The sequence below is a fragment of the Glandiceps talaboti genome, chromosome 14 (assembly GCF_964340395.1).
Source record: "Glandiceps talaboti chromosome 14, keGlaTala1.1, whole genome shotgun sequence".
NCBI lineage: Eukaryota > Metazoa > Hemichordata > Enteropneusta > Spengelidae > Glandiceps > Glandiceps talaboti.
In genome coordinates this window covers 14776588-14790768 of record NC_135562.1, presented here as the reverse complement: position 1 = coordinate 14790768, position 14181 = coordinate 14776588, and the positions used below count along the sequence as shown (strand labels likewise).

Genomic DNA, 14181 nt, shown 5'->3' with positions numbered 1-14181 from the left:
CCATGCCCATAGCAACAGTGAAATGATAAAATCTATTGTGCAAAAATAACAACATCGATAGTTACGAAGTAAGTGAATCAGAAAACAACATAAGATTTGTTCAAATGAAACAAATTATACAGAAAAAATAAATTCTTACGTCTATACTACCGGTATGTCCTATTAATTAAAGCTGGGCCATATTACATGTTAACATGTAAAGTACAAAAGAGAAACGTAACGATAAGGTCACCGATCAATTCCTTCACATATTTGGACAGTTTCACCTTTAAGTCATTTAAAATGTTAGTTTTTGATCAATCCCCCTCTTTAAAAAAACCACACAAAAAAACAACAACAACAACAACAACAACAACAAAAAACGAGTAGAAAGGTAGAGAATTATCAGTATCTGCATAATTGGATTTTGTTTGAACTTCAAGAAATTATACCTCATGTCTATTGTATATTGTAGCAGTGTGCATGATGTTACTGTGAAAACTTCTTCGAAAAGAGCCGTAATATAGTAGAGCCTACGGTTTGTCACGTGACGATGATTGCAGACACGTTTTCAATGCAATTCTATTTTGTACGTTCATTCACCAAGGTTAATTGAATGACTTTTCCCTGAAGGGATAAATGTTGTAGTCCAGAAAAAGTAATCGATTGAAAGAGGCTCATATTGTCAACTAAGGAAATCATGAAACATAGAGCTATGACAACGTTTTTGTGGCTTTGAAAAATCACCTATCAGAGCTCATCAGGGACAAAGTGGAGGTCAAGTTCACCATCAATAGGCCTTTCGAAAATTAAATTTGCCATGGTGGCGCTCAACTTCCTGTCTGTGTGTACCTTGGGGGTATACACGGTATAGGTTACTCAGTTAATCATAGAGAATTGCTGCATTCCTCGATGTCTGAACAGTACGAAAAACATCCCTGGTTTACACTAATACAAAATACCAAGGACACGTACAGCTCTTCAGAAACAGTACAATGAGATGATGAAACCCCTAATTCGAGTGAGGGCGCTGTATTCCCAATTTCCTGTTTGCAGTCTGGAATGGTCTATCTAATTACCACAAAATGAGTGAATAGAGATAAAATAATCTGAAATTGAAGAAATTGAATATCCTGCTATAATGTTCTTAACTTAACGGTTGATAACAGAAAAGATGGGATTGATATTAGAACTATGCTTATGATTAACGTCTTTCAGCACAAGTTAAACTATGTGTATAAAAATGAGTTTGAAGTTCGTGTCAGTCAAAAACCACAACGATCCGTACTTATTTAGTAATAGTAATTGGCTTTGCTAGGTTGCGACACCCCCTGATTTGTTGCTATGGTGTACGTTGAGTAGATGTGTTCTGAAGACATGATCACTGTCGTCCAGGACAGTTTGTATCTGTCTGTGTCCGATACTTCTGTCCGTGTTTTTTGTAAGCTTATGAGCGCTAGGTGAAAAATCGTTCTGGGTCAGTTCGGCATCGTCTTTCCTAATTTTGCCAGCTAAGAAAATCGTTTTTGAGGAGTAAACATACCATATTACAATTTTTGATATCTATCCAAACATATGATAGTTTTTTTGAGTCGTGGAAATTACGGTAGCACAGGTCATGGCACAGGTCAAATCTGGTATGGCATAATAATATTGTGGTTTCTCGATTTTGCGATAGAAATTTAAAAAATCAAAACCATACGATTTTAGAACAGAGTCAAACGACTTAAAATCTCTAAATTTTATTGCTAGTATAACGCAAAGATAAAAAATTTGAACCAAGCAATTGTAGGGGTCCGAACTTGATATTGCAATCTGAATACTTTTAGATTTCCCCAGAGAAAAACAATGGCCGTACGCGTTGATTATATGACTACGAAACTTTGCTCAGGTTCATTTTTTTTCAAATGCGCACCAATCTGTCTGAAAATTCGTAAATAGAGACGGAAGGGATTTTGCAAAAATCTGTTCGTTTTAAATTTTTAAATTTGTGTTTCCTTTCTGGAGAATTATGTGGTATCGCTGACTAATGTTGACAAAAATACACACAAGAAAGAAAACCATTATCAAGCGGCACATTCTACCATGTAAACCTACCTAAATATGGACCTCTAACGTCATTATTTAAACAATAATGTACGCCCTCCCAGCCCATAATGGACGAAAGCAAACTTTGAACGACATAATGGGCGAGGCGACAGCCGAGCCCATTATGGAGTGCAAAGTTTGCTTGAGTCCATTATGGACTGGGAGGGCATACATTATTGTTATTATTTTATAGTTTTGCCAATTCCAGTGAATTTGTAGACCGAGAAACGCAAAACAACGTATAATATACACAGCGCTGAACATCGTCTGCCATGTTCGGCCCGGAAGCTGAATACTAATCATAGCGACACACGTACGTACACGTACGCACACTTATACGTCACCTGTCACCAATCTCGCATTCTGATTGGTCGAGAGCCCTGCAGATACACAGGCGTATTTTTCACCAACAGCCGTATTTTTGGTTGTTGTATCACGTGATCACTGCACGTCCCCTTGTACAACTAGCAGACAACTAGAGATTGAGCTAAAACCAGCATTTCCAATGCCAAATTTGTTGTCAATCGAACAAAATATCACCGTTGTATACATTGTAACAAGTCTTTGATCTGTACTTTTCATGTCACAGGGAAATAGTCAAAAATTCCACACACAACCGTGAAAGTCCAGTGACGGCGAACGCACGGTCGTCACGCGATCGTAAACATGAATTCCTAAATTTATGAAGGATATGAAAATTACCACCACAGAGGGTGTATTTTTTGCTTAACTAGAACAACAAAGCATATAACGAACATTGATGTACATTTAATGGAATGCAGTACGCAAAACAAAGACGCACTCATTTTTTCAGCTGATGGTTATAAGTTTGAATATATCGCTGAGTGATATGCAAATAGTAAACATTACGTCATACTACTGAGCAAACGCGCACTCTGATTGGATGATAAAGTTAAGGCTGACATGTAAACAACCGCATTGCAGTTATCAGAGAGGTGCATGATACTACGCTCAACAGTATAACGCGGAAGTGATTTTATTTTAAAATGAAACAGCATTTTTAGACATTCAAAAATGAATTCATAGTCGCAGGTGACGTATAAGTATGTTATTTGCCAAATACTGTTCCACATCTTGCTGCTTGAGGTAATTTTTCTGGTATAACGGCTCGCCTTCGGCTCTCCGTTATACCAGAAAAAATTACCTCTCGCAGCAAGATATCATGTATTTGGAACGGTATTTGGCAAATAACATATACATATGCACTTCAGTGAACTGCTGTGAACACAAATTTGTTTCATGAATGCGTTGTATTTTTAAACAGTGGAAATGACAATCATAAGTAACAACATACATTTCGAAAAAATACCTAGTCGTATGAAGAAACAGAACAATAAGCTTGTATTGTTATGCTCGTTCCAGGGCCTCGATGCCAAATAACGGAGTACATTATCAGTAATAATGTATAGCGATGACGTCACAAAATTCATATGCTATCGATCAAAAGGTCAGTACGATCACCACGGTCAGTGCGTTCCATGTCGGAAAAATCGATAATCTTTTCACTAAACTTTGCAACATTGTATAATCAATCGATATTTTAGCTGTCAATCAAATATTGCCGCCTTTAAAAGCTTTGCGGATTACAGGACAAAAACGACCCACGCCCGCAGCGCTGGACCGCAGTGATGGGTTTCGTTGATTATTATTGTGTCATAATGCCTGCAAAGGCTGTAATTAACTAGACTATTATTTTTCTTCTTCAATCAGATAACCAAAATAAAACCAACAACTTAAAATTAATCGTATAAATGCCAGTTATAAGACATTACAAATAATAATATTAATTTTTTATATAGCGCTTGAAATCCCACTTTGGCATCAATTTTTGTTTTGACTTTTTCTTTACTGACCGTAAATTCGTACCAATGTACATTTATTACATCAACAACAGAGAGAAGACACAAGCGACAGTCTGTAGTGTGTTATGTCTGAGGTCTTTATAACCAGAAATCGATGATTCCTTAGGCAAGTACTGGTGCCCTGTCCCATTTTCACCACTGAGGGCTTCAGAGAAAGTTATTGCTATCGATTCTTCGCGCCCCTAATGTGTTGGCCGTTGCTGGCGCTGCACTTCGATGAATTGGAAAATGGCGGTCGGTTCGTACTGATGAGGTGAGTAGTTGTCTCCCGTTTCTTGCCACGTTTCAACTCACCCCTAATACATCGAGTAGCAATGACTCGAAAAAACGATGCGGTATTACTGTATTGCACAACACCCCAAAATAGCAATGGTTACAAACACGACAGACCAATGAATTCCATGGTAACATTCTCTAGTAATTACAAATGTACAATGTATACATTTTCTCTATTATAGATAGTCGCTGTGTACACTTTGGATGGTACATCTTGCAGGAATAGAGCTCACCATAATTCAAGATCGCCATATCAAGATGAATCGAACTCAAGACACCATGAACCTGTCTTCAAGTTCAGTCAGTGAACTCACTGATAAAGGTTAGTAAATACAGTATCAGTTCTGTGAAAAGTTTTAATGAAAATTTAAAACTTTATACTTCACATTTGATAGGCCTGTTTGTAGGCTCTGCTCCAACATCAACAGTATGTAAAGGCAGACATAGAAAGACATAGAAATTCATTGCTATCAAAAATATATAGTGTATGAAACAAATGCTGTATCTAATAACTTTATAGCACTGTACAGCTGAGGTTCAGTTTCTGTCACCCTCTCCGCACTGTGTGTGTGTGTGGGGGGGGGGGATTGGGTTGGTGCATGCATTGGTGGGTTAGTGAATGACTGGGGGTTGGTGCATTCATTGGTGGGTGAGTGAATTGGTGTGTGGGTGTTGGTGAGTGAATGGGTGGGTGAGTGACCTGGTTAAGGCCCAACATGGTCCATCGCCTACTCGGCCCGCACCCTGCCAACTCGGCTCATCAGCTCACCAACTACGAAGTAGATGTTACGTTAGTAATAAAATTGGAACAGATAGTATCTGTTATCTGTACATTATGTGTTTCTAGTGCATTTTTCAACGTAAATGTAAACGGGTAGGCTGAGTTAGCATTGGTAGGCTGAGTTGGTACGGATCGGCCGAGTTAGCATGGGTAGGCCGAGTTATTACGGTTTTTCAGAAGTAGTTGGTCTGTGTTACAAAATTTTATGAAATACCTTTGTGAACAAACTTTAACTGCTGTGCTCATTATAATGTCACTGAATGGGTCGAGTTAGCACGGGTAGACCGGGTTAGAACAGGTAGGCCCGGTAAGCATAGGTAGGCCAAGTTAGCACAGGTAGGCTGAGTTAGCATGGGTAGGCCGAGTTAGTATGGGTGAGCAGAGTTAGCATGGGTAGGTCGAGTTAGCACAAGTAGGCTGAGTTGGTACGGGTCGGCCGAGTTAGTATGGGTGGGCCGAGTTAGCATGGGTAGGCCGAGTTAGCAAGGGTAGGCAGAGTTAGCAATCACATGGGCCGAGTTGGCATAGGGAGGCCGAGGTGCAATGGGTCGAGTTGAACCTACATGTACCCCAGTGAATGGATGGGTATGTGTGTGTGTGGGTGTGTGTGTGTGGGGGGGGGGGGGAGTGGGTTGGTGCATGCATTGGTGGGTGAGTGACCTGGTTAATGTCCAACATGGTCCATCGCCTACTCTACCCGCACCCTGCCAACTCGGCCCATCAACTCACCAACTACTACATAGTAGATATTACGTTATTAATAAAATTCAGACAGATAGTATCTGTAATCTAGATCTGTACATTGTATGTTTTTAGTGCAAATTATTTCTGTAAGCTGTACTGAGAGACTTTCCTTGCACACCAGGCTTTAATATCATGATCGGAAATTCTTATTCTACAGATTTGGCAAATATCGCTTGTAGTACAAGCTTGTAATATCTCACAGTATCAGTGATACACTCAGACTGTGTTTTCCAAAATTTTACGAAATACCTTTGTGAACAAACTTTAACTGCTGTGCTCATTATAATGTCACTGAATGGGCCGAGTTAGCACAGGTAGGCCGAGTTAGCATGGGTAGGTCGAGTTATTACGGTTGGGCTGAGTTAGTACATTTGGGCCGACTTAGTACGGCTTGGCCGAGTTACCACAGGTAGGCCGAGTTAGCATGGGTAGGCTGAGTTAGTATGGGTGGGCCGAGTTACCACCGGTAGGCTGAGTTATTACGGTTGGGCCGAGTAAGTACGGTTGGGCCGAGTTAGCACAGGTAGGCCGAGTTAGCACAGGTAGGCTGAGTTAGCATGGGTGAGCCGAGTTAGTATGGGTGGGCCGAGTTATTACAGTCGGGCCAAGTTAGCACGGGTAGGCTGAGTTGGTACTAGTCAGCCAAGTTAGCATGGGTAGGCCAAGTTAGTATGGGTTGGCCAAGTTACCAATTGTATGCTGAGTTATTACGGTTGGGCCGAGTTAATACGGTTGGGCTGAGTTAGCACAGGTAGGCCGAGTTAGCATGGGTAGGCGGACTTAGTATGGGTGGACCGAGTGTTTCGGTCGGGCCAAGTTAGCATGGGTAGGCTGAGTTGGTACTAGTCGGCCAAGTTAGCATGGGTAGGCGAAGTTAGTATGGATAGGCCGTGTTATTACGGTTGGGCTGAGGTAGTATGGTTGGGCTGAGTAAGCACAGGTAGGCCGAGTTAGCATGGGTAGGCCAAGTTAGTATGGGTGGGCCGAGTTAGCACAGGTAGGCCGAGTTAGCATGGGTAGGCGGGTTAGTATGGGTGGGCCAAGTATTTTGGTTGGGCCAAGTTAGCATGGGTAGGCGGGTTAGTATGGGTGGGCCAAGTATTTTGGTTGGGCCAAGTTAGCACGGGTAGGCTGAGGTGGTACGGGTCGGTCGAGTTAGCAAGGGTAGCTGGAGTTAGTATGGGTAGGCCGAGTTAGCATTGGTAGGCAGAGTTATTATGTTTGGGCTGAGTTAGTATGGTTGGGCTGAGTAAGCACAGGTAGACCGAGTTAGCATGGGTAGGCCGAGTTGATATGGGTGGACCGAGTTACCACAGGTAGGCTGAGTTATTACGGTTAGGCCGAGTTAGAACGGGTCAGCCGAGTTAGCACAGGTAGGCCGAGTTAGCACAGGTAGGCTGAGTTACCGTGGAGAGGCCGAGTTACTACGGTTAGGCAAAGTTAGTACGGTTGGGCCGAGTTAGCACAGGTAGGCCGAGTTAGCACGGGTAGGCCGAGTTAGTATGGGTGGGCCGAGTTAATACGGTCGGGCTAAGTTAGCACGGGTAGGCTGAGTTGGTACTAGTCGGCCGAGTTAGCATGGGTAGGCCAAGTTAGTATGGATAGGCCGTGTTATTACGTTTGGGCTGAGTTAGTATGGTTGGGCTGAGTTAGCACAGGTAGGCCGAGTTAGCATGGGTAGGCCAAGTTAGTATGGGTGGGCTAAGTTACCACGGGTAGGTTGAGTTATTACGGTTGGGCCGAGTTAGCACAGGTAGGCTGAGTTAGCACAGGTAGGCTGAGTTAGCATGGAGAGGCTGAGTTACTACGGTTAGGCAAAGTTAGTACTGTTGGGCCGAGTTAGCACGGGTAGGCTGAGTTAGCATGGGTAGGCTGAGTTGGTACTGGTTGGCCGAGGTAGCATGGGTAGGCCGAGTTAGTATGGGTGGGTCGAGTTAGCACAGGTACGCTGAGTTAGCATAGGTAGTCCAAGTTAGTACAGTTTTTCAGAAGTAGTGGGTCTGTGTGACAAAATTTTACAAAATACCTTTAACCACTGTGCTCATTGGGCTGAGTTAGAACTTTTGGGCCGAGTTAGCACAGTAAGGCTGAGTTAGCATGGGTAGGCCGAGTTATTATGGGTTGGCTAAGTTGGTATGGGTCAGCTGAGTTGGCATGGGTAGGCCAAGTTAGTATGGGTAGGCCAAGTTATTACGGTTAGGCCGAGTTAGTACGGTTGGGCCGAGTTAGCACAGGTAGGCTGAGTTTTCACGGGTAGGCCGAGTTAGTATGGGTAGGCCGAGTTACCACGGGTAGGCTGAGTTAGCATGGGTAGGCCGAGTTGGTACGGGTCAACCTAGTTAGCATGGGTAGGCCAAGTTAGTATGGGTAGGCTGAGTTAGCATTGGAAGGCTTAGTTGGTACAGGGAGGCAGAGTTAACAATCACATCGGCTAAGTTGGCACGGGTAGGCCGAGGTAAAAAGGAGACGGTTTGAGGTCAATATAATACTTCCTAAATTTGTAATTGAAAATGTAAAAAGACACGATTTCTCTTTATTTTAAATATTTCATCAAAGTTCACAGAAGGGGTATTCTGACTGATATTTTTGTTTGTTTTGAACCATTTTATTTTCACAAATAAAAACAATTAAAAATAAATGAAACTAAAATCCTGCATACCAGTTGGTTGAAAGAGTACCAGGCTGATGAGCCGGGAAATAATATTGGGGCATTTGCATGTGTGATTGCATTGTTGTCTGCACCTGTACTTTCTTGAGTGTAGTGGGTGACAGTGCAGCAGAAAACACTGCAACAGTGCAAGTATGAGTGCAAATACCCCTGAGTACCCACACTTGAACTCACATGGCATGGGGTTCTGTTATTTATCAGAAATGGCAAGTTTCGATAAAAATCACATGTTTTCTTGTGTAGGGAATGATTGCATCCTTATTTGCATATAATTTGCATGCAGGTATGCAATAATGATTATGGTATTGCTCTGTAGTGTAAACACCACAAGTATGTCCTGGTACATACATGTGTGTAATAATAGTATAGGTGGAGCATGTATGAATAAAATTTGGATGAAATTTTGAAGACAAGATGTTCCACTCATTTACTTTTGATTTAGTAGTGTGGGTTAAGTCAACAGCCTTTGTCAGATTGTTCTGTTCCAAATGAGATGTTTGGGTATGTTTTTCTCTAAAAGAATAAAAAAATCAACTAAACCAGCCCACTGAATTTATAAGTAGGGTTCATGTGACCAGCATCCACATTTCAATTATACTATAATTATGTTTTTATATTTTTTGACAGATATATTTATGGTCATTGATTGTCTCTGTTATTATGGCCATGTTACATTAAAGGAAGACCCGATAGGAAATGAGGACTCTGTTCTGAGTGAGGTTAATACGGAGAATATAACTGGAGAACAGCACACGAAAGCAACCAAAGGTAATCCTGATTGTACAAATGCCAATTATATTTCACCAAATTTGGAGAAAAGTATATGTACAACAGAAAACAAGATTATAAACCAGGGAAAGAGAGAAATAGACCATCAAGTGAAAGTGACTGATAATAATCATGATTGTCCAAATGCTGATAGTTTAGTAACTTTGGAGGAAAATGAATGCACAACAGAAGAGGAGATTGTTAACCAGGGAAAGAATAAACTACAGCATGAACAGAAAGTGAGGAAAGGCAATCTTGGTAATTCAAGTACCACTGAGAGTTTACAAAGTGTGGAGGGAAATAGACGTATATTAGATGAAAAGAGGGTAAAGCAGAGACAACATCAAAGGAAAATGTCTGATATGAATCCAAGAAGTGATAGTTTACAAACCTTGGAAGGGAAAAATACATGTGTAACTGAAGACAAGACGGTGATCCAGGGTGATAGAAAAACACATCAAATGTTGTACAGAGGTCATGGCAATACTGATACACATGAAATGAAATCAGAGAAAGTGGAAACCCCTGTAAAATCTAAAAAAAATATGAAAAAATCCCTTTGTATTATAGGTGGCAAGGAGTTTGACAAGAAAAGCAGGATTGAAAAACACAGAAAAATATACACAAAGGAAAAACCAAGTGGGTGTGATAAAAGGTTAAATTGCAGTAGCCATAAAGAAAAACATAATTGCATCCGTACTAGTGAAAAACAATTTGTATGTAAAGAGTGTGGTAAAAGGTTTAAGCATAGTAGCATCCTAAAGATGCACATGATGATCCACATACCTAAAAAACCATATGAATGTATAGTGTGTGACAAAGGGTTTAATCGAAGTAGCCATCTGAAGATGCACATGATGAGCCACACAAGTGAAAGACCATATGAATGTAGAGAGTGTGGTAAATGGTTCAATGCTAGTCGCACTCTAAAGAGGCACATGATGATCCATACAAATGAAAGACCATATGAATGTAAAGAGTGTGGTAAAGGGTTTAATCGAAGTAGCCATCTGAAGATGCACATAGTGATCCACACAAATGAAAGACCATATGAATGTAAAGAGTGTGGTAAAGGGTTTAGTCAAAGTAGCCATCTGAAGAGACACATAGTGATCCATACAAATGAAAGACCATATAAATGTAAAGAGTGTGGTAAAGGGTTTAATGATAGTGGCAGTCTGACGACGCACATGATGATTCACACAAATGATGAAAGACCATATAAATGTAAAGAGTGTGGTAAAGGATTTAATCGAAGTAGCCATCTGAAAAGGCACATTATGATCCACACAAATGAAAGACCATATGAATGTAAAGAGTGTGGTAAAAGATTTAATCGAAGTAGCCATCTGAAAAGGCACATGATGATTCACACAAATGAAAGACCATATGAATGTAAAGACTGGGGTAAAGGATTTAATCGAAGTAGCCATCTGAAAAGGCACATGATGATCGACACAGATGTAAGACCATATGAATGTAAAGTGTGTAGTAAAGGGTTTAATCGAAGTAGCCATCTGAAGACACACATGATAATTCACACAAATGAAAAATCAGTTGAATGTAGTGAGTGTGGTAAAGGATTTAATCGAAGTAGCCATCTGAAAAGGCACATGAGGATCCACACAAATGAAAGACCATATAAATGTAAAGAGTGTGGTAAAGGGTTTAGTCAAACTGGCATTCTGAAGAATCACATGATGATCCATACAAATGAAAGACCATATAAATGTAAAAAGTGTGGTAAACGGTTTAATCGAAGTGGTAATCTGAAGACACACATGGTGATTCACACAAATGAAAGACCATATAAATGTAAAGAGTGTGGCAAAGGGTTTAATCAAAGTGGCACTCTGAAGAATCACATGATTATCCACACAAATGAAAGACCATATGATTGTAAAGAGTGCTGTAAAGGGTTTAATCAAAGTGCCAGTCTGAAGACACACATGATGATGCACACAAATAACAGACCATATGAATGTAAAGAGTGCTGTAAAGGGTTTAAACGTAGTGACTCTCTGAAGGCACACATGGTGATCCACACAAATGAAAGACAATATGAATGTAAAGAGTGTGGCAAAAGGTTTAATCGAAATGGCAGTTTGAAGACACACATGATGATCCACACAAATGAAAGACCATATGAATGTAAAGAATGTGGTAAAGGGTTTAATCAAAGTTGCGATCTGAAGACGCACATGAGGATCCACACAAATGAAAGACCATATGAATGTAAAGAGTGTGGTAAAGGGTTTAATCAAAGTGGCAGTCTGAAGACACACATGATGATGATCCACACAAATGAAAGACCATTTGAATGTAAAGAGTGTGGTAAAGAGTTTAATCATAGTGGTAGTCTGAAGAGACACATAGTGATCCACACAAATGAAAGACCATATGAATGTAAAGAGTGTGGTAAAGGGTTTAATCAAAGTAGCACTCTGAAGAATCACATGATGATGATCCATACAAATGAAAGACCGTATGAATGTAAAGAATGTGGTAAAGGGTTTAATCAAAGTGGTAGTCTGAAGAGACACATAGTGATCCACACAAATGAAAGACCATATGAATGTAAAGAGTGTAGTAAAGGGTTTAATTGTAGTAGCAATCTGAAGAAGCACATGGTGATCCACACAAATAAAAGACCATATAAATGTAAAGAGTGTGGTAAAGGGTTTAAACAGGGTGGCCATCTGAAGAAACACATAGTGATCCACACAAATGAAAGACCATATGAATGTAAAGAGTGTGGTAAAGGGTTTAATCAAAGTAGTTATCTGAAGAATCACATTATGATGATCCACACAAATAAAAGACCGTATAAATGTAAAGAGTGTGGTAAAGGGTTTAATCAAAATGGCACTCTGAAAAAACACATGATGATCCACACAAATGAAAGACCATATAAATGTAAAGAGTGTGGTAAAGGGTTTAATCAGGGTGGCCATCTGAAGAGACACATAGTGATCCACACAAATGAAAGACCATATGAATGTAAAGAGTGTGGTAAAGGGTTTAAACAAAGTAGCCATCTTAAGAATCACATGATGGTGATCCACACAAATGAAAGACGATAAAGATGTAAAGAATGTGGTAAAGGGTTTAATCAGGGTGGCCATCTGAAGAGACACATAGTGATCCACACAAATGAAAGACCATATGAATGTAAAGAGTGTGGTAAAGGGTTTAAACAAAGTAGCCATCTTAAGAATCACATGATGGTGATCCACACAAATGAAAGACCATATAAATGTAAAGAGTGTGGTAAAGGGTTTAATCATAGTGGTAGTCTGAAGAGACACATAGTGATCCACACAAATGAAAGACCATATGAATGTAAAGAGTGTAGTAAAGGGTTTAATGAAAGTGGTAGCTTGAAGGGGCAAGTAATGATCTACACAAATGAAAGACCATAGGAATTTAAAGAGTGTGGTAAAGGGTTTAGTCAAAGTGACAGGCTGGATAGGCACATGACTATGCTTGCAAATAAAGACCATATGAATGTTAAGAGTGGAAAAGGGTGATCCACACAAATCCTAGGGCTGTGACATGATGATCCACACAAACGAAAGGCTGTTTTGACATTTTTGACATTCATTACTCGATGTTTTGTTAGATTACATGTTTGTTCACATATGATGTTGTCATTTCCTATTGAGTTTCAGTTGCCGGGGGAGATGTCTTTCTGTCTGTCTGTCTGTCTGTCTGTCTGTCTGTCTGTCTGTCTGTCTGTCTGTCTGTCTGTCTGTCTCTGTCTCTCTGTCTCTCTGTCTGTGTCTATGTAGGTAGGTGGGCAGGCAGGCAGTTTAGGTAGTTCAAAAACATGTAATACCGGGTTTTAAGTTGATTGCAATCCCCTGTCAACCCAAAAAGTAGTTAGCTTGATGCCTGAGTGTTAGTGCTGCTATAGGCACTTTCAGAACATGGCAAAGAAGTTGTATAGACAAGAATATGTATGTATGTATGTAGGCAGGCAGGTGTGTGTGTGTGTGTGGGCGCGCGCGTGTGTATAAATTTATGTATGAATGTATGTATGTTTTTATTTATTTATTTATTGATTGATTGATTTATGTGTATATGTATATATTATGTGTGTATGTATCTATGAATATGTTTAGTGTCTTTAAGTTGAGCTTTGTGTTTCTCACCTTGACGTCATGATACTCAACCTCATGATTCATATAATAGGCAAAGAGGAAAGAGAGCTGGCCAAGGGTAACATCTTTCAAAATGACCCCTTTTAGCATAACTGAACTGATAAGGTTTAGTTGTGCTGTAGGAATGGTGCGGTGTCTGGCTCTCTGCCTTTGCGTGTGTGTGTGTGTGTGTGTGTGTGTGTGTGTGTGTGTGTGTGTGTGCGTGTGACTTAAATTTTAAACTCTACGAGACCGATTGTCTTGGTATTTGGTGGGGACATTACTTCTGGTGTCTAGTTGTGAAATTGTTCAAGTAGTAAAATGATTGCTTCACAGGTGTGTGATTTGGTTTTCAAAAAATGTCACTCAAAAGCTAATGGACAGAGTGGTCTGAAATTTGGTAGGAGTGTTCTTAGGAGTGTGTAGATAAGAAATGTTGATGACATGATGCCATCAATGATATGCAAATTAGGTTATTCTCAAACTACTGAGAATATTAGGATTTAAATTTATGTCGGATGTGCTAATGAAGGTTTATTCACAACATGATTATCTCGTCAATAAATTGAAGACCATGCCCATAGCTACAACCAAATGATGACGTAATTGATAAAGATGATAACAGGGCTGTACAGGTAGATGGATAAACATTTGGCAAATGAACACATATATGCCTAGCAAGTATCCCATGCCCATAGCAACATTGAAATAATACTATATTTTGTGCAAAAATAACAACATCGATAGTTAGGCAGCAAGTAGATCATCAAACAACATAAGATTTGTTCAAATGAAACAAGTTATACAGAAAAAAAATTCTTGCGTCTATACTATGTCCTATTAAAGCTGGGC

The 14181-nt window shown here is 40.0% G+C and overlaps 1 protein-coding gene across 1 annotated transcript; it reads left to right on the top strand.

The window, feature by feature from the left end:
* Positions 1-4484: 4484 nt before the first annotated feature.
* On the top strand, positions 4485-12609 carry LOC144445303 (uncharacterized). The gene is made up of 3 exons (XM_078134844.1): positions 4485-4548; positions 9047-12217; positions 12293-12609. Exons 1-3 carry the CDS (start codon positions 4485-4487, stop codon positions 12607-12609), a joined length of 3552 nt encoding a protein of 1183 aa, XP_077990970.1.
* Positions 12610-14181: the final 1572 nt, after the last annotated feature.